Consider the following 19,449-nt stretch of genomic DNA (forward strand, 5'->3'; position numbering starts at 1 on the left):
CATTGGTGTCCCTGGCATTGGTGTCCCTGGCATTGGTGTCCCTGGCATTGGTGTCCCTGGCATTGGTGTCCCTGGCATTGGTGTCCCTGGCATTGATGTCCTGGCAGGGGGATCAACCTCGACGCGCAGCCAATGACCCACCTCTAGCCACCATATCAAGCGCGCGCTTGGTGGCCTCGTCAAAGTCCTCCTTCGGCAGGCCTAGGATGTCGTTATGCAGCCCCCTCTTCGACTCGTAGTCGCCGTCCCCCGGGTAGAAGACGCGCGCATACAGCAACTTCATGAACCCCGTCCTGTCCCCAGCCCGCATCTCCTCCATCCCGGCGCGATACCGCTCCTTCACGTCCTCGTGCCGGACAGTCCACGCGTCCTCGGCGTCGCCCGAGACGCGCAGCACCGACTCGAACATGTCCCGCTGAGAGACCAGAAACGACGACACATACATGTGGTCGTTGCGGAACATGGACAGCGTGGGCCCTTTGTTGTCATCGCCACTGTCCTCGGGCAACACTTTCAGACTCAACAGCGCGGCGGTCGCGCGTCCGCACTGCTCCCACGTCGTCGTGTTGATGCGCGTGGTCCCCTCGTCGTACAGGGTCACCGTCTTGCCCGCAAAGTCGAAGCCAAACGTCCCCGGCGCCCCCGCGAGCGAGTACTCGTACCAGAAACTGCAACAGAAGCCGATCCAGCTGCTGACGCCCAGGCGCTCGATGCGCTGGCGCGCCCGCACGCGGCCCTCCCCGAGCAGGGTGTCCTGCTGAAGCGACTCGTTCGAGGGGTCGCTGCCGTATTCGTTGGGGAGGATCCAGGGCACCCCCGCCGCGGCGGCCGCGTCGATTAGTTTGTCCTGCGTGTCTGGTGGCGCCGTCACGGCCAGGGTGATGATGAGCACGTCTTGGCCTGTGAGCGCGTCGATCAGGGAGTTCGGGTCGTCGTAGTTGACTTTCTTGATCGTGAGCCCTGCGGGCATGGAGTTGAGGGAAGGCGAGTCCGCGCGTGTCAGGGCCGTGACGCGGTGGATGCCTGTTTGGAGGAGCGATTTGGCCATGTATTCGCCGAGGTTGCCTCCTGGAGGGGTGAACGAGCGAGGGTGTCAGTAAAGCCAAAAAGACAAACATACAAGAGACCATGTTTGGATCGGTGAGTACAGTAAGTTTGAAGGACTCGCTTACGTACCTGCCTGTTAACATCGGTCAGTAAGTGGTACATGGTAAGCTTGATGGATGACTAGAGGGAGGCTCCTCACTTACACCCACGATCGCGATCTTCTCGACGCGGTTCTTGAACCCCTCGGGCTGGTCTTTGGCGTATTGTTGAGGCATGGTGATGGTGAGGGTGGTCGACAACTACAAGGACAGTCCTGCGTAGTCAGTATTTCGGCTAGATGGAAGTTCCTTGCTATGTCGCGCTCTTCGTCCGGAGTGGAAGCTCCTGATCTCCTGTATGGCAGTCCTCTGTGCTCTGATCACAGCTTGCACTGTGGTTATATATACCCCTACTCTCCTGACAGTGCGTGCACAGCTCAAGCCTGTGGCCGGCTCATGTCTGCGGCCGGCTGATGCCTGCGGCCATAGCATCTATATCCGACCGGCCATAACTTAACTGGGGCCGGCGGAAGGCACCTGCAGCAGCATCTTAAAGCTCAGCCAAAGATTCAATACGACGGACGAAACGGCAATGGAGTTTGAGGAGGCGGCGATATCATTAGCGCACGGAACAGGTATAGCGCATCGTGGGCAATACGACTTGGAGTTAGCGCCGATCTGGACTCGGAATCTGAGATGCCGACTGATTCATGATTGGTGTCCGGCTGAATCCGGGCAATGCGCTGGGTCACGGGATGATGTCGTCCGGTCACGTGAAAGGGCACGTGAAATGCCAAGACTGAACGTCCACACTCCGGTGTCACTTCTTCTACACATGCACTACATGGCCGATGCTTGCTAGATTACAACGCGGATGTTCGCATTGACTTGCTGCTGGACAACGATGCTGTTGCCGCTCAATTCCGCCATGCCGTGTGACACCAATGTCTGAGACATCATCTTAGCTCGACGCGTGTGTATTGTTGCTGCCGTCAACAAGCTTGCTACGATCAAGTCGAGCTTGACGTGTCCGGCGGGAACAACGCAAATCAATTGCGGAGAAGGCAGGTTGAAGTCAATCATGGCGAGCACGTTGTTGCTCTCGTTGCGCACGGCCGATCTGTCTTTCACCTGTCCACTTTGATTAGCAAGCCACACCCACTCCCCTGTTTAGCTCTTCTTCTTACCAACAGGTGTCCACTCCGAGGTACGTCGTCAAGAGATGTCCAGCCTTCACAGCAGATTTCTAGCTCTGTCGACACTTTGTTCCTCCATACTGTATAGCTTCCGGTCTGGCTATCCCACCACAGTTCATAGCTGTCAGCCGGACCATTGGTCCCGGCTCTGCGTTGTTCAATCCGGAGTCGAGAAATCATCACCTGTCCCTGTGCCAGCAACTTCAGCCGGGGTGTGATGTCCGATATCACCACTGTCCGCCAAACGTCCGTGCCGGGCCATCGGCGCGTGATGGTCAGCTTGTTGTATTCGTCCACGCTGGTTGAGCCCAGAGAGGCTCTCAACGCATAGAACGGCCTGCTTGAGTTCGCTCCCAGTGCCAGTCGCTCTTCGATTGGGAAGATGTGCGTCTGCGTCGTTCGGAATAGGTGAAGCACAAGCCTCGGGGCAGAGGGTCTGATCTGTGGGCTGGTTCCTGCAGCTATCGCCGCAAAATACTGGAGATCGTGTTCTGACGTGGGAGCTACTTGTTTTGTTGGGATCCCAGGTTCTTCAGTCGTGGCTTCGTCGTATGTCGGTGGTGCATCGCTGTCATTGCTCTGGTCTGCTGGTATCACCACCGCTGCTTGGTTGGTTGTCTTCGGTTGAGGTGCAACGAATTGTGTTGCGGAGCTTGCCAGGTGCGCTGATGCCGGCTTTTTGGACCTAGATGATGTGCCGATAGGCATGTTGATGTTTCCCTGACGTGGGCAGATTTTTGATTAGCAGAAGCAACGAAGTACGATACGTGCGGTGAACCGTCAGGACCCTCTCAGCCGCGAGCAGAGACCCATTTCCTGGGTCATCACAAACTACAGACATTCTGGCCGGAGCGATGGCTGCTCAGCCTTGTCTGTTCAAGGGCCCTAGGACAATCTCCACTTTCGCAACGAGCCTTGGCACATTCCCCTGTGGCGTCGAATAGTGTGCCGACCCCAGCTCGCTCTATCTTGTCACCAGAGGTTGACTACAGGTGCTTTTATCGAATCGCGACCTGGAACAGAGCGGCATTCTAACTTCGCCATCTTGATCGCTTACCAAAAGTCCGTTCAGGGGTCTTGCATGGTCTTCTAATTGGCCGAGAAACGGTATCTCGACAGTCCCCTTTATAGCCGAGACCTCGAAGGCCACGACGAAAGCTACTACGAGAAACGCCATCTCGTATTCTTTTTCAAACTCCTGATCGTCAGCCTCACCGGTTTCGAAAATGGCAACAACGCGCCCACGTGCCAGTGCCAAGGTATCGCAATCACTCGACCAGAGGGGTAGGAGCGGATCGGGAGAATATGTGAGGGCTTTGCTTGTGTTTTGGAACTGCGCATTCTCTCTAGGACCGCATTGCACCTCAGCTACGAACCGCATAGAAACATGCAGTCGCGCGAGAAAATTCTGCTGGAAGCCAGCGGCAAGCCTGGTAACCATGGCTTCCAATACTATGGCGAGCGTGATGGTGTCGGTGAGTCATATGTTTTCACGTCTCATCACAGCTGCTAACTGCAATAGCTCCTGCGGGGAGACCTGGTGCTAATGGACGGTCTTCATGCGTTGCCACAAATGGAGAGGATGGAAAAGATATCCACGTGCAACTGAAGGTCTCTGAGAAGCCCGGTACGGTCCTCGTCATGGGCGTGAGCAACTGGAAAGGCACAAGATGGGAAGCCAACAACGAGCAGATCCTTCTCCTGAACTGCAAAGGTGGAGATGGAGGTAATGGCGGAAGAGGAGAGGATGGTCAACAGGGCGGTGAAGGGGCAAAAGGCCGAAACGCTACGAAGTATAGAGATGCAGAGGTGCCTTCTCTTCTATGGCGTACCTCATAGTCGTTGCTGAACACAGCAGGATGGGCAACCTGGAGCCAGAGGCGGAGAGTAAGCTGAAGCCTAAAACGCTCGTGATATCTTTCTGACATCGATTAGTGGCGGATATGGCACTGATGGTGCCAACGGCGGCAAAGCCGGAAATGTCTTTATTCAACTTGCCGAGGAAGACATGGACCTCCTGCTGCCAGTCTATTGGGACATCCGAGGAGGCAAAAGTGGTGGCAGTGGCACACACGGAGATCCCGGTGATGGGGGAATTGGAGGTCAAGGGGGTGACGGCATTAGATGGTAAGATATCACCCAACAAAGAAATCAATGGTCGCTTCCAGGCACTCATTTAAAATAGGGAAGAGAGATATGGGAACACGGTCCACGAAAGGAGTAGACCCAGAGGAGCAGTCGGTCCACAAGGTCCGCCTGGAAATCGACCTGCGTCGTATCTTAGTGGAGGTCTGGCGGGCGCGAACGGCTCCAGCCAGGTCACGGTTATGCGTATGGACGGGACATCGGCAACATATCCGTCAGGCTATGTACTAAAAGTCGTCTCCTTCGATATCTGCGACGAGAACCAGGATGGAATCAATGAGCCCGGTGAGCATCTGCTCGTGTCGAACATCAAGGTCCAAAATACCGGTGGCATGCCCAGCCCAAAGGCCGCGGATATCGACGTCCTTATCCATGGCTAGGCGTGGTGCCTGGTCGCGAGAAAGAAGACTCAGGATCGCCAAGATACCAAATATCCCGAGCAGCAGGACGAAGAGCCAGCGCTTAGGGAGACGCCAGCCCGACCCTGTACCCTGTCGCGTATGGCTTGCCAAGGACGACTCTTCACCCTTCCAGAGCGGGATGTATCGCGAGGCCATACGTATGATGCATGGATTTCTTGCCAATGTTCCCCGTTGTCCATCGACGCGGTGGGCATATGGATCTTCGAAGATATAATGTACCGTTCGAGAGGGTGATGGAAGGTGTACGTGCCCGCAGCCAATTAGGTTGAAAAGGAGTTACAGCACTCCGTATTGAGGTACACAGGAATGTGAGTGGCGCCCCTAACGAGTCAGGAGGCGGCACACAGGCCAGGGAAACTGACACCCACGGGCCCCCTGCATGCCTGATGGGCGTCGTCTCGGGGCATGATCGCAGGAAAATTTCGTCTCTAGCACATTAGCATTCCTACATCAGTCTTGACTTTCTCCTCTACAGTTGTCAAACGTGCCGCTCACGCAGCCTTGTCAATGTACAATAAGTACGGGGGAGTACCGCTTTTGGCCCGATCGCAGTATCCTGACACTGAGGATGGCTGCAACAGGGGCAAAAGAGACGCCGAGAATACTCGCCGACCGACACCTGGGTCTGTTGGTAAGGGATGCTCATGACCTGTAGCTGGGTAAACGAAATCAAAAATACAGTATGGGAAGTTGAGCTCGCCGGAGACAAGGTACTCGTAATATCGAGACAAGATGATGAAACCAGGTTTTCCCGTGTTTGCACGGTCTAATTAGAGGCAGCCTTTCTCCATTCTTTCCCCAAATCTCCTTACAACCAGGCTTTGTAGTGTGCACTGTAACAGTCGCGAACCCTCTGGTCCAGTGCCCTGCCGAAAGACTGTGACCCTTCAGGGAGGCCGACCATCTCAGGCGCCCCACGCGCAAGGCCCGCTCAACTTGCACCAAGGACCGTTGCGAGCAAGGCAGTCTCAAGTTCCATCCCTCGTATCCAGCAAGATTTTGCGAATACGAGCCTGATGCATACGGCGAGATGGTGCTCCGTACTCCGTACGGCACCCCGATACGAGCAATCGCTGGTGCCTATTCATAGTAGAAAGCTAGATAGCTTCCCGCAGTAGCGAGCGAGCGAGCGAGCGTGGGTACTGGTGCTCCGTTGGACCCTAGCCTCGCTGATATACCGTCCTGGACTACCTTATAGCGTTCGATGAACTCTACAGCTACGGTATCTGTCCACCTACCTCCTTGTCTGCTCGCTATCCCAATATCCAAATACAATGTGCTCAAGGGTGTACAAAGGGCAGAGTTCGGTATTATGAATGCTTCTCCCACGACTGCCTACTGACGACACTGTGCCGAACAATGTCCCCAAATTTCGAACTCAAGACCACCCACTCCAAAGACGGCACCAAGATCGCGTACTACCAGATCGGCACCGGTCCAGGCATTATAATTCTCCATGGCGGCATGCAGCACGCCCTCAGCCACGCCGATCTCGCGACGTCTCTCGCCAGCCATTTCACCTGCTACTTGCCGGACCGTCGCGGACGCGGGCGGTCCGGCGGCCCCATCAAACACTGCACCTATACACCACAGAAGGAAGTCGACGACGTCGAGGCGATCCACGCCGCGAGCGGCGCAAAGTTCATCTTCGGCGTCAGTTCCGGTGCGCTGCTCACTTTGAAGGCCGCTCGGGCAGCCCCGCCGTCACATATAGCCAAGATCGCCGTCTTTGAACCGCCATGGTGGGCTGAGTCAGAACGAGAAGCCCAGATGGCCTGGATCGGCAGGTACGAAGCCGAGGTCGAGCGCGGCGAGCTTGCTAGCGCGGCCGTGACAGCCATGCTGGGGGCGCAGATGGGTCCGTCGATATTACAGTCAAAGTACTTCCCGCGGATCGTCTTGGTGGTGTTGACGAAGCTGATAATGAGGTTCGAACGACCTGTCGGTCTCCCGAATGACAACCAGGGAACAAACACCGCTGTGGCCCAACAGGGGTTGTCGTTCAAGGACCTGGTTCCGACCTTCTGTAACGATATCAAGATTGCGCTGGATATGCTGGGAGAGCAGAATCTTCGGGCACTGTCGGCGATTCAGACGGAGAGTCTGATCCTTGGCGGGACTAGAAGTCCAGCATATCTGCAACGGTCGGTGCGCGAGATTGACAAGATCCTGCCCAACTCAAAGCGCGTTGAGCTCCAAGGCATCGACCATGGCGGCACGTTCAACAAGCAACAGGGTGGGAGTCCGGAAGTGTTTGCACAGGAACTGCGCCGATTCTTTTCCGAGGGCAACGAAACGCAGATGTCGGAAGGTGATTGATACCCACTGCTCGCTGAGAACGCTCATGTACGCAGGGGGATTAATGCTTCTAAGCTGAATTAGTACTCTTTTTGCTCTGAGAATCTAAGGGCAATTTATCGATGCATCAAACGGCGCTGATCATTGCCGTGAATCCCAAGCCACATCGCTTGATGGTATGGGAGACTCTGTACATCATTTTCTCAACCTGTGACATCGTAAGCTTTTGACTGTTGGGCGCGTCGACCACAAAAGTCCGACAGAACTTGTCTTCAGAGGCAAATAAGGCTGAAGCTATTTTCCTATCATGCTGGAACAGGCTGCCTATCAGCCATACTCGAGAAGATCTCGTAGACATGCAACTTGTTGGTATGTGGCCAAAAGCGCGTGGGATTAGAATCCCGATTGCCGTTCGGAGTCTATGGTAATTAGAAGGATCCTCGTGTTATATCGCCGTCAGAAGGTAGATACCACTTGATTAAGCCTGGGACAGAACGAAATCGACGGTTCGACCATCCAAAGTCTGCACGATCCCACGTATTGGCTCAATGGATATTTTCGTCCCGTTGACAGAGCTTTGCAGGATCGATGATCGTGTGAGGCAGGATACAACACGAGGGCTGCTCTTAACCCTTGTGGGAGTCGCCAATACTCACCTGGGCTTGAGTCCTCAACGTTACAAGGCGTGCAAACACCACGCTTACCATGCCAGGTAGGCGCTACCGGAATGAAGAAGTGAAAGGACCGAGTTCTTGATGAACAGCAGGAACCAGAGCACGGATAAGACGCACCAGGGCACAATAGAACTTACCTTGGGACCAATGCTATTCCTGGATTAGTCTGGACAGGTTTCATTGGCCTTGCAATGCAGATACGGGAACTGCTGCTCAACCCTCCTCCAAAACTTTAGTGAGACTCTGCATGAGAACGGTAGAAGATCGTCCTCCTCAGCCCTTGTCTTGTGCTATTGACGAGCGCATCTCTGACATCATTCGAGAGTGCTATCGAGCAAAACCTCATTGACTTCGTAGCCATGCCCTTAGCCTAGTTCCAGAATGTCGACATGTCGAATGAGGATAGCCAATGGGAGGTGGCGACGCCGAGATGCGACCGTTCTGGGATAAACTTTTCGGTGTCCTGATTGGCTGTTTATCGACGGCGAAACAGACGGCCTGGGTTAAAGACTTTCGCTCGAAGTAACAGGAGTCTTACTTAAACAGGGAATTTTGTGTCCTTTTCGCTCAGACTAAACTGCTTCATGATTCAGCAACACGCATAAACAAGTTCTGTGGCCGTGCAGACGATTTGTGAGAGGGTATCGCAAAGGATGACGCCGACGGCATAAAGGCGTGCTGTACTTAAAACTCATAACATCCCACAGGGTGGATGTCGGACAGAAGACTCCCGGATTGAATGTCCGCTGCTGTTCTCAGAATGGGCTCGACAACCAAATACGCTATTCCAGAAGGAAGCCTTGTCGTCGTCAGTGGCGCCAACGGCTTTCTCGCGAGCCATGTCGTTGACCAGCTTCTGTTGGCGGGTTATCGCGTCCGGGGGACCGTGCGCAGCGCAAAGAAGTCTGGCTGGGTTGCTGACTATTTCGGAACCAAGTATGGCGTGGGCAAATTTGAGTTGATCGAAGTGCCGGAAATGGCAGAGGCAGGGGCCTTCGACAAGGCAGTCAAAGGTGCTTCCGGGTTCATCCACACAGCCACACCTGTCATGGTGTCCTATGATCCAAATGAAGGGATCCCGATTGTCGTGGAGGGTACGCTGAACGCATTGAAAGCCGCTGCTGGCGAGCCCACGGTCAAGCGGTTTGTGTTGACATCGTCCTCCACTGCTGCCATCAGTCCCAAACCAGATCTCGAGTTCAGTGCTGACGAGTCGACCTGGAACGAAGAAGCTGTCAAAGCGGCCTGGGCGCCTCCACCGTACGAAGGTGAACAGCGCAAGTTGGACGTGTACTCTGCCAGTAAGACCCAGGGCGAGCAGGCCGCATGGAAATTTGTGAAGGAGCAGAACCCGGGATTTGTCTTGAATACCGTCTTGCCCAATTGTAACATGGGTTTGGTCCTATCGCCAGAAAACCAAGGGGCACCGAGCACAGTGGGATGGCTCAAAGCGCTCTGGAACGAGTTCAAGGGCCAAGAGAGGCTCAAATTCAACCCTCCGCAGTATTATGTCAATGTCCAAGACACAGCTCGCGTTCACGTCGGAGCTCTCATCTTCCCTGATGTGAGCGGCGAGCGATTGTATGACTTCGCCTACCCATTCAACTGGAACGACATTCTGGCAATATACCGAAAGCTGTATCCAAACCGCAAATTCATGGACAATATTCCTGATCTCGGCAGAGACCTGAGCAAAGTCACGAACGGGAGGGCCGAGGAGATCGTGAAACGATTCGGTCGACCTGGGTGGACGAACTTGGAAGACACTATCCGCGACTCTACTCAGAGCTGGACCTGAGCGATGTAGTCACTCGAAGGTGAACAGGAGGGATAAAGCCTACTTGAGGGAGAGAGACTCATTCACTGCAAAGTCAGAAGTCACTGACTCTCTCCTCATGTCATTACAAATAGTCACGTGATGAAGGGATTGTCCTCAAAATCTCCAGAAGATCTTGCTCCGATTTCTTCCTTAGCTCCTCTTGTCCCTGAAGCCCCGCAAATGGCAGCGCAGGTCGTCATGATCGCGAACCCGGAATATGGCCACTTCGGCTTGGAGTCCTCAATGACAAGTCGTCCTACATATTCAGCAAGCCGGCTGGTTGCTCGGCAGGTGGAAGGGAGCAGTATCCTTTGTTTCGCTTATCTGTCTTTCGTATCTCAGTATCGGAAGTCTCTCATTTCAAGCCCTCGCTTTCTGTTTTCCACATCTCATGTCTTGTCGCTGACAACAGCATCATACCGTTATACCCCCGCGAAAAAATGAGGTACCAAACCCTTCGATTTACCATGTTCTACAAAGAACCCAAGGACGAAAACAGACAGGCAGCGAATGTGCAATCCCCGCATGTGGCGTCTTCGGCATCCAGCCTGCGATCAATGACTTCGACGACGTCGCTATTGTCAAGACATTCCACAAGTTCGACAACCAATGCGCAGAGGAGGAGCGACGGTGAAGTGCGAAGAGTATAATAAGACACACGTCCATCGACAATGTCATGGCGAATAGGACTCGATGAGAACGGAAAGACAAAAGAGGCATACATACGCAGGAGCCACGTTGAACACAAAAGGAGTTCTGCCACTCTTCGATGTCGCGATGCTCTTGAAACGGAGATATCATCGCTGACCCACTGCCTTCCCGCCATCCAAGGGTACTCACCGGATTTGCGATGTATTGTCTCTCTCGGGTCAACGACACTAAGAAATACCACAAGTGAATTCCATACTGGCAACACTGAGTTTCGGAGACCGATTTTCGGTGATGAAGGCCGATCCTTGGTTTCCTGGATTGTACAGTTCTGATAAGTTGCATTCTTACTTACTTGCCTTTGGGCGAGGAAGAAAAATAATGTTGCGAGGATCGGACACTGGATTTATGACTGTTTGTGTATCAATATATCTAGCCATGGCGCATGAGAGGGGATAGACAAACAACTCAGGGACAGAGCCGCTCGCTTTTGCGCCGGTTTCGTATTCAGGATTCCAGTCTGATCAATCCGGGGCCAGATGACACGTTCATCTTACCATTTGGTCACGCGGTGGAGAAATGGCACCACAGTCATTGGCCTTACAACGTATTTTTTTCACATGCCTCGGACAGTGAGCATTGCGGATAATGGGATGGGCAGGCTGAGGGCCGCGGAGCAGAGCCCGAGACATGTGAACCCGGACCTGGGGAGATTCGCGTGCGCGTGGTGCAGTGCGGGGCGGGGCGCAGCTGTCCCCGATTTTCAAGGACTGCTAGGACGGAGTATCCGTACAGCGCCCGTGGGAGAGAACGCCGAAAATGTATGGATGGCTGACTCTTGGGAAGGAGATTGTCCCGGAGCCATGGGCGCATCGGCGGCTGGGAACCGGCAATCTGAGCGCAAAGAGACAGCGTCTAGAACGAGAATGAGCTCATCCCAAGATACAAAACCAAGTGCGTTGGTCTTTCAGCGGTGAATAGCTTCGTCCAAGAGGCTGTACGAGTCGTCGTTGGCAGGAGCAACGTGGGCGCCAATCAGGTGACAGGTGAAGCATATTTGAAGTCACTGGCCACAAGCCGAGGTCCGTCGATTGAATTGCCTGCAACAATCATCGACTTGGTTTGATCAAATCCCGTCGCTGGCCGTGCAGCTGATCATACTCCTCTCTGTATTGCCATCTTGAGCTGCGAAAAGTGTCCTTCTTCCTCTCAGTCCGCGACCTCGACATTCTCCTTCGAGCACCCTTATCCTTTGCCCTTGTCCTCATCCGCTCGGCCATTCCTCCAAGATGGCCCCTCCTCGTGTGATTGTGGTCGGTGGAGGCCGTAAGGATCCCTGTGACCCTGTGAGCGTACTTCCATAGCTAACCATCCTCTCCACGCAGTCTCAGGTCTCAGCGCTGCACATACCGTCTACCTCAACGGAGGCAATATCCTTGTTCTCGACAAGAATAGTGAGCATGATCGCATTGGCGCTCGATGAACTCTGATTGACCGTTGCGCAGACTTCTTTGGTGGCAACTCGACAAAGGCCACTTCCGGCATCAACGGTGCTCTGACCCGAACCCAAGTCGACCTGGGCATCCAGGACAGTGTCAAGCAGTTCTACGAAGATACGCTGAAGTCCGCCCGTGACAAGGCGAGACCCGACCTCATTCGAGTTCTCACATACCAATCGGCAGCTGCCGTTGAATGGCTGCAGGATGTATTCAACCTCGACCTCACTCTTGTATCACGTCTCGGGTACGTGCGAGCTCGCGACGCGCCCGGATGCTAAGCTGACCAAATGCACAGTGGACACTCATTCCCCCGAACCCACCGAGGACACGATGCTAAGTTCCCTGGTATGGCGATCACATACGCTCTCATGCAAAGGATGGAGGAGCTTTGCGAATCCGATCCCGACAGAGTCCAGGTTATCAAGAAGGCAAAGGTCACAAAGTTGAACAAGGAAGGCAATGTCATCACCGGTGTCACCTACGAATACGGCGGCGAGGAACATTCAGTTGACGGCGTCGTCATTCTGGCAACTGGAGGATATGCTGCGGATTTCGGAGAAACATCGCTACTCAAGAAACACAGACCGGACACATTCGATCTATCGTCGACCAACGGCACGCACGCCACTGGCGATGGCCACAAGATGTTAATGGCCATTGGTGCCAACGATATCGACATGGACAAGGTCCAGGTGCACCCTACCGGTTTGGTCGACCCCAAGGATCCCACTTCCAAGTGGAAGTTCTTGGCTGCTGAAGCCCTCCGAGGTGAAGGTGGTATTTTGCTCAACAGCGACGGTCAACGATTCTGTGACGACCTGGGTCACCGTGACTATGTCTCTGGCAAGATGTGGGAGGAGAAGGAAAAGGGCAAATGGCCCATCCGCCTAGTTCTCAACTCCAAGGCCTCGAATGTCCTTGATTTCCACACTCGCCACTATTCTGGCCGTGGTCTGATGAAGAAGATGAGTGGCAAGGAGCTGGCTAAGGAAATCGGTTGCGGTGAAGCAGCCCTTGACAAGCAGTTCAAGGAGTATAACGCCATCGCCAAAGGGGAGAAGAAGGACGCCTGGGGCAAGAAGTATTTCCACAATATGCCCCTGGACATCAACGATACTTTCCATGTTGCGCTGATGGAGCCCGTCTTGCACTTCACCATGGGTGGTATGGAGATCAACGACAAGGCCCAAGTGCTGAACAAGGAGCAGAAGCCATTCGATGCCCTTTTCGCTTGTGGTGAACTTGCTGGTGGCGTGCACGGCGCCAACCGTCTCGGTGGCTCATCTCTACTCGGATGTGTGGTCTATGGCCGAGTTGCTGGTAACTCAGCATCCAAATACTTGCTGGAGAAGCTCACCACCGAGGGCGGTGCTTCCGGCGCTTCGAATCGTCTGGGTCAAATCTCGCTACACATTGATCCCAACTCGCCAGGAAAGATTTCCGTGGAGTGGAACAGCGGTTCAGCTGCTTCGTCAGGTCCTTCAGTCGGCACCAAGGAGACCACCCAACAGGCGCAAAGAAGCGCGGCACCAGTCATGGATGGCAACAAGAGCCAAGATCCTGGCAAGAAGAAGGACACAAACGACATCAGCAACTTCAAGGTGCCAGAAAAGGAATACTCACTGGAAGAGGTTGCCAAGCACAACAAGAAAGATGATCTGTGGATCGCCGTCAAGGGCGTCGTGATGGATGTTACGAACTGGCTTGATGAGCACCCTGGTGGTCCTCAGGCATTGTTCAGCCACATGGGCAAGGATGCCACGGAAGGTGAGTCTGAGCTGTGTACCCACGACTCTCGACAGTTGCTAACCACTTGTTAGAATTCGAAATGCTCCACGACGATGAAGTCATTCCCAAATATGCCGCAGATATTGTCATCGGGCGTGTCAAGGGCCAGGAAGTGCGGTTGGAGTACTAGTTGGGTGATGAGGACAATCTCGAGCAAAACATGTCCTTGGAAAGGCAGCATGGAGTTGATGTCTGTATCACGACCTGCTATTATACTATACTGTGTCTGCTTCCAGCCGAAGAGCTTCTCAATACATAAGGTGGTCTACCATGCCTTGAATGACGCACCGCTTGAATCCCGCGAGGCCACCGCAAGGCTGCGCGCTATCTGCATCTAGAATGCCATGTTCAAATGACGGTCATTCGTCTTGACCTCGAATCACTTGCGCCTCACTTCCATGTCGGATGCTCATGCGACAGATTTCCCTTTGTGACGAAACACTGGACGTCGCTTATCTTTTCCAATACGCTGACCAAGTCCAAGAAGTGCAGAAGACTGTGAGAAGGGCGCAGATTTATTGTCTCAGGTAAGGCTGACCTGATAAGACCGGTGCTTGGCGAACATCCCCGCCTACCGAAAGCCTCGACAAGTGTTGTGCTTGCACTTAGGGGAGATCGCTGTCGCTGGCCAGGGGAGAGGAGCAAGGGAAGTGCAGCTCAACAGCCTTGATTTCATGAAGTCTCTGCGCCGTGATCTTTTGTTTGGCTACCCTAACTGTTGGTGGTTGCCTTGACACTCAAGCCTGACGAGCTAACCGTGTCGCAGAATAGGAACTCGCCTTCCTCACCGCGACCAACCTGAAGTAACATCTGGACAAAGACTCCTGCCGCGGCCGCTCGCGCTCTCACACAACTCTCCCGTTTCTCACCCTCTCACCCTTCGCTCACCATGGACCGCCGCGAGATCCTCTCGAAAGGCGCCTCCCTGCAGAAGGCCATCAACGCCAAAGAACCCTCTGAAAACATCCTCACCATCCTCCGCGATCTGAAGACCAACGTCAAACCGAGCGAGGAACTCCTCCGTGCGACAGGGATAGGCAAGATTGTAAACAAGGTCAAGGGCGTACAAGGCTTAGATCCAGAAGTCAGCAAGCTCGCCGCAGAAATCATCTCCCGCTGGCGTCATGTAGTGAACGAACAGAAACTCGCAAGTGGCACGTCGACGCCGATCGCCAACGGCGCACGCTCCAACGGCACATCATCACCAGCACCTCCAGCCAAATCAGCCTCGCCTACGGGCGTGGCACCGGACAAGCGAAACTGGAAGGTCGACAAAGTCCCCCGCGACGACCTTGTGCCGCACGACAAGGCACGAAACAACTGCATCGGCTTGATCTATGACGGCCTATGTCTGGGCTCCGACCTCCCCATGAAAACAATCCTCGACCTCGCCAAACAGATCGAAGCCGCCGCTCTCAACCTTCCCGAGGCCAACGGGTCCTCTGCTAGTCCTGTATACAAAGAAAAGATCCGCTCTCTATTCCAAAACCTCAAAAACAAAAGCAATCCCAAACTCCGAATACGCATCCTCAGTGGTGAGATCTCGGCACAGAGGTTTGTCACGATGTCTCACGAGGAGATGAAGTCGCGCCAGCAGAAGGAAATGGACAACAAGATTGCCAAGGAGAATATGAATAATGCGATGGTTGCGCAGGAGGAGAAATCCGTGAGCACGAGTTTGGAGTGTGGGAAGTGTCATCAGAAGAAAGTCAGCTATAGCCAGGCGCAGACCAGGAGTGCGGATGAGCCGATGACGACATTTTGCGAGTGTTTGCACTGTGGAAATCGGTGGAAGTTCTCTTGAGTGGTCTGGTACAGAAGGATCCTGATCGGCTGGGTCCCCTTCACGCAGATTGTATAGCGCAAGGGCCAAGGTGCGGCTAAGGTGGCTGGCTTGCATGGCTGAGGTCAAGAGCTCGACGACCTCTGAGGAAGAGGAGAGAAACTTCGACACGAGATTGACCAACTGGTTGCACGTTATTGATCAGGGCGGCGAAAGAATCTTGAGATGCCTTGCACAGACGCTTCGTGACTCGACTAGGGACCGAGTTCTTGCGCTTGATGGCAATTCCTGGCTTTGGGACTGGCCCGGCTTCACCCTGTGTTAATGATCTACTTCTTATTCAGAGTTTAGGAAAAGGGGTTCTTCGGCCGGGAACAGCTACGGGGCAAGCTGGGGTATTGCATTCAGCCAGTATTATACGCCTCGTTAATCCAGAAGGGCTGGCCGGTCAGTCTTCATAGCAGTCGCTGCCTACAAAACCGGCCTAGCTAGCGCGGTAATCTTAGCAAGAGTTGCGAGTACGCCAACCATGTAACACAATCCTGCAATGGACACGAGATGACATCTGGCTGCTTTGCGGGATAACCGCGCCCTGATCCCAGCTGTAGCAAATGACGAGACCCATGCTGAATCGCCAGGTAGTGTAGAAACTCATGCAAGGACGGCGTTTCCTCCTTTTCGACAAACTCAGATACTGCACCTGGCACCTGATGGACGGAGTGCTTGGGAGAGCGTCCCTGATTACTCTCTCGCTGGTTGAGTGCGTTTCCCTGCTCTTCGCTCCATCCTCTTCAGTACATACCAGCAGGACTATCCATATCCAGTAGCAAGCTCATTTGGTTCCAAAGACAAGCTGCGAAGTGTCGCTAGCGGGGTACCCAAGGGCATGGCCAGCCAGCCGGCCTCATTAAGTCCTTTCTTTGAATGCTCTTGCTCAACACAGTCTGGCGAGGACGAGACGACGATGTGCCCTTACCTCAGGTAGGTGCTCATCCTAGCTTGAGCCTCAGCACTGAGAGGGGATAATTAACCTACACGGGGTGGGTGGGTGGTGCAACAGACCAGGTTTGACAATAGCATCGAGCTCCACCGCCTGCATTCCTTAACGAGTGCGGTCTCCCTTCAAAGGTCGGGTTGCGCCCAGCGTGTATACCGGTGTTTTCCCCAACCTCAAACGGGACCGTGGATAGTTGGTGTGAAGTGAAGCCACGCACGCCAATGCGATCTTATCCCCACGAGAAGGATCCCCTCGAGAAGGATCCCCTCGAGAAGGATCCCCTCGAGAAGGATCCCCTCGAGAAGGATCCCCTTACTGTAGCACTGGAGATTGTGAGATCTCGAGAGCGCGAAAAAAGACCGGCATGGCAAGCATCGATCGCTGAAGCGACGTCTGCTTGAAAGGCAAGGGACAGCGGCGATAGGTGATAGGTGATTGTGTGGGGTTGAAACCGTTTCATGCTTCCGGGGACTCACCTCTATCAAATTCACCTGCCTAAGAGTATTTACTTATTCTGCCTTTAAGCCGTTGTCTTTTGCAATCCTGGCATCTTACTATGGCATTTCATTCTGTGATCACAATGGCGTCGACTTCGGGTTTCTCGTGTGGGTTTTCGTCTTGCAGCCGACATCTTGACAATGTGTAGGTAATTGCTTTGTACGTAGTCTGACTCTACTTCGTATGCTCTCGCCGTATTTATTACCTGGCCGGGAATTAGACCTGAAACATGAAGCAATTTCTTCGGCCAACGTCCAAGTTTGTAGCTTCTTGTTGTCCAGGTCATCCACGGCCACACAACGGTCGTGAATAGGAGTTTTCTGGTGCTGTGAGCTGAGTGACGAGCACGCACGAGAACTTCACAACCACTTGAAGGTCACAGTGAAGTCCTCCGTACTCCGTCCAGTAAATTGAGTGACGCGCCGCGACGCATCCCCGCGTTTTGATCTTCAAGCGATTCTCCACCCCCAATGAAGCACCGCATCCACCGCAACTCCGCGCACCACAAACATCCCACCCCATTGACCAACCGTAACATTGTCCTTCCAGTACCTTTGTACGAGGGTACAATCCCCTCGCACACATCCAGGGGTCGGTATCTCCTGTCCATAAACAACCCGAACCACGCCCTCAAAAGCCCTTGTCCCCCGGTCCCCAGTCCCTTGTCCCCGTCTGCTATCCCAAAATGCTCCGCCGCAAACCCACCGCCCTCACAATCACGGCCGAAGACATCGCCTCCTTCGAAGAGGCACACGCCCGTCGCCTCGCGTACCTACGCTACAAAAAGACAGGCGACGACCCGGAGGGTTTGTTCCGCAACGGGGCCGGCCCGGAACTCCAACAGCAGAGCGCGACAGAGTCACAAGTGAGCGGTGAGCAGCAGCAGCAGCATCATCAAGCGGCGGCAGCGGCGGTGGATCCGAACGACGAGTTGAAGCCGTTGCCGGGGGATAAGGCGAGGATCGTGAGGGGGAGGGAGGAGCGCATCATGGGGCCCGGCAGCGCGAGATGAGAGCGGGAAGTCGAATGCGAAGGCGGTGGTCGCATATTCTGGATATCGAACTTCTGGATATCGAACTTCTGGATATCGAACTTCTGGATGTCGAACTTCTGGATGTCGAACCTCTGGATGTCGAACCTCTGGATGTCGACTGCTGGATATGCGGCGTCGGTGATGCAGCCGTGGCGGTTCAGAACGAATGAATGTCTGGAATGATCAACCCAATAGACGAGAAGCCTCTGGCACGATTCCCGCCGGCAAGGGAATTGATTGCACCCACCACGGTGGGCGCTGGGTTCGTGGCAATCACGATCGAGGACAATCTCCAGATCGCTACTTGGTGAGGGGATCTACGAGAGGAACGTGGAAAAGGGCGGCACCCTGCGCTTCAGTCGCGGAGATCTCAACGTGATGAGATACGACTTGCCAAGTCGAACATTGGCTCGGATTTGGACATGGTGGGACCTCTCGCAGAGTTCTGCATACCTCGAAAGACTTGGTGTATCTCTTCAACCCGGTCAATCAGACCAGAAGATATTACAATGTCTATCCCAGCGCGGGTGGTACAAATACAGAAACACCAGAGTCTTTACTCCTGTTTATCGTCCTCGACCCGTGGCTGTTTCGAATCACTGCCTTCTTTGTTCTCTCCATTGGTCGCCTGCCCTTCCTCAGTGATGGTCTCCATCCTGTCGGCATTCCGTCTCTCTTCCTCCTCGCGTGCTCTTCGCTCTCTCTCCAGCCGATTCTGCTCTTCCTCCATACTCATCCGCAGCGCCATGGCAAGCTCCGGGTCAGCAGCAGGGTCGATACCAAACTCGTCAAAGCGCCCGGCTCCTCCCCCCGTCTCGACGCCTTCCATACCACTGCCTCCGGCGCCGGCATCTCCGCCCATATTGACAATGGGCGTCGTGATGAGACTGTCACTGAGCAGGCCAGGGCCGGGGGGGATGACAGCCAGATAGTTGCCTTCTCCTGATGAACCACCCACGGCCTCCACGAACTTCTCTAGTATTGACTTGGTGCTCGATTCGATGGCGTCCCCAAACGCGACAAAGTCTACCGAGACGTTGTTCTTCTTACACTTCTTGGCCAGCTTGATCAATTCTTTTTCCGTGTCGTTCTTGTCTCCGAACTTCTGATCCAGCTCGCTGCATATCAGGACCACGATCCGTTGTCGCTGGGACTTGTTGGCTCTGTGATGGAGCGCCAGCATGGCCACACTAATGGCCGTGCCTAAGCGGATGTGTCCTTTGATCTTCGTCTCGTGTAGACCTGCGAGAATGGCGCCGAAGTTCGTGGTAGGAGTGTTGAGGACTTTGGGACCTGTTCCAGCCATGGACATGAGGCCGACAGCGGATTCGGGGTTGGAGGACGTTTTGGCATTGAATATCAGTGACACGGCTTCCGACTGTGCTGAGAATCGATTCGGTCTGAGACAATATGAGCAATGTGTCCGAGCTGTAGAAGACGCGATCTTACAGATAATCGCCATTTCTACTCGTCTCGCTGTTGTCAACAACGATCATGGTCGCCTCGAGCACCATGGTGGCGGTGGATGCTTAGAAGTCTGGGAGGAAGTTGAGGTTCTGCACAA

At 54.2% G+C, this 19,449-nt stretch overlaps 8 protein-coding genes across 8 annotated transcripts; 5 read left to right on the top strand and 3 right to left on the bottom strand.

Annotated features, from left to right (window-relative positions):
- Positions 1 to 112: 112 nt before the first annotated feature.
- Positions 113 to 1,322, bottom strand: G647_02519 (uncharacterized protein; the record flags this gene model as incomplete). Its single annotated transcript, XM_008726868.1, has 2 exons — positions 113 to 1,068; positions 1,247 to 1,322. 2 exons carry the CDS (start codon positions 1,320 to 1,322, stop codon positions 113 to 115), a joined length of 1,032 nt encoding a protein of 343 aa, XP_008725090.1.
- Positions 1,323 to 1,943: 621 nt separating this feature from the next.
- G647_02520 (uncharacterized protein) lies at positions 1,944 to 2,989 on the bottom strand (the record flags this gene model as incomplete). The annotated part of the gene is made up of 2 exons (XM_008726869.1): positions 1,944 to 2,216; positions 2,273 to 2,989. The coding sequence occupies 2 exons, from the start codon at positions 2,987 to 2,989 to the stop codon at positions 1,944 to 1,946; spliced, it is 990 nt and encodes a 329-aa protein (XP_008725091.1).
- Positions 2,990 to 6,207: 3,218 nt separating this feature from the next.
- G647_02521 (uncharacterized protein) lies at positions 6,208 to 7,167 on the top strand (the record flags this gene model as incomplete). Its single annotated transcript, XM_008726870.1, has 1 exon — positions 6,208 to 7,167. One exon carries the CDS (start codon positions 6,208 to 6,210, stop codon positions 7,165 to 7,167), a length of 960 nt encoding a protein of 319 aa, XP_008725092.1.
- A 1,413-nt stretch (positions 7,168 to 8,580) lies between these two features.
- On the top strand, positions 8,581 to 9,618 carry G647_02522 (uncharacterized protein; the record flags this gene model as incomplete). The annotated part of the gene is made up of 1 exon (XM_008726871.1): positions 8,581 to 9,618. The coding sequence occupies one exon, from the start codon at positions 8,581 to 8,583 to the stop codon at positions 9,616 to 9,618; it is 1,038 nt and encodes a 345-aa protein (XP_008725093.1).
- Positions 9,619 to 11,576: 1,958 nt separating this feature from the next.
- On the top strand, positions 11,577 to 13,704 carry G647_02523 (uncharacterized protein; the record flags this gene model as incomplete). Its single annotated transcript, XM_008726872.1, has 5 exons — positions 11,577 to 11,613; positions 11,673 to 11,741; positions 11,793 to 12,030; positions 12,082 to 13,553; positions 13,607 to 13,704. 5 exons carry the CDS (start codon positions 11,577 to 11,579, stop codon positions 13,702 to 13,704), a joined length of 1,914 nt encoding a protein of 637 aa, XP_008725094.1.
- A 759-nt stretch (positions 13,705 to 14,463) lies between these two features.
- G647_02524 (transcription elongation factor S-II) lies at positions 14,464 to 15,378 on the top strand (the record flags this gene model as incomplete). The annotated part of the gene is made up of 1 exon (XM_008726873.1): positions 14,464 to 15,378. One exon carries the CDS (start codon positions 14,464 to 14,466, stop codon positions 15,376 to 15,378), a length of 915 nt encoding a protein of 304 aa, XP_008725095.1.
- Positions 15,379 to 17,537: 2,159 nt separating this feature from the next.
- Positions 17,538 to 17,864, top strand: G647_02525 (uncharacterized protein; the record flags this gene model as incomplete). The annotated part of the gene is made up of 1 exon (XM_008726874.1): positions 17,538 to 17,864. One exon carries the CDS (start codon positions 17,538 to 17,540, stop codon positions 17,862 to 17,864), a length of 327 nt encoding a protein of 108 aa, XP_008725096.1.
- Positions 17,865 to 18,441: 577 nt separating this feature from the next.
- On the bottom strand, positions 18,442 to 19,399 carry G647_02526 (uncharacterized protein; the record flags this gene model as incomplete). Its single annotated transcript, XM_008726875.1, has 2 exons — positions 18,442 to 19,285; positions 19,335 to 19,399. 2 exons carry the CDS (start codon positions 19,397 to 19,399, stop codon positions 18,442 to 18,444), a joined length of 909 nt encoding a protein of 302 aa, XP_008725097.1.
- Between the last annotated feature and the right edge of the window lie 50 nt (positions 19,400 to 19,449).

The sequence above is a fragment of the Cladophialophora carrionii genome (assembly GCF_000365165.1).
Source record: "Cladophialophora carrionii CBS 160.54 unplaced genomic scaffold supercont1.2, whole genome shotgun sequence".
NCBI lineage: Eukaryota > Fungi > Ascomycota > Eurotiomycetes > Chaetothyriales > Herpotrichiellaceae > Cladophialophora > Cladophialophora carrionii.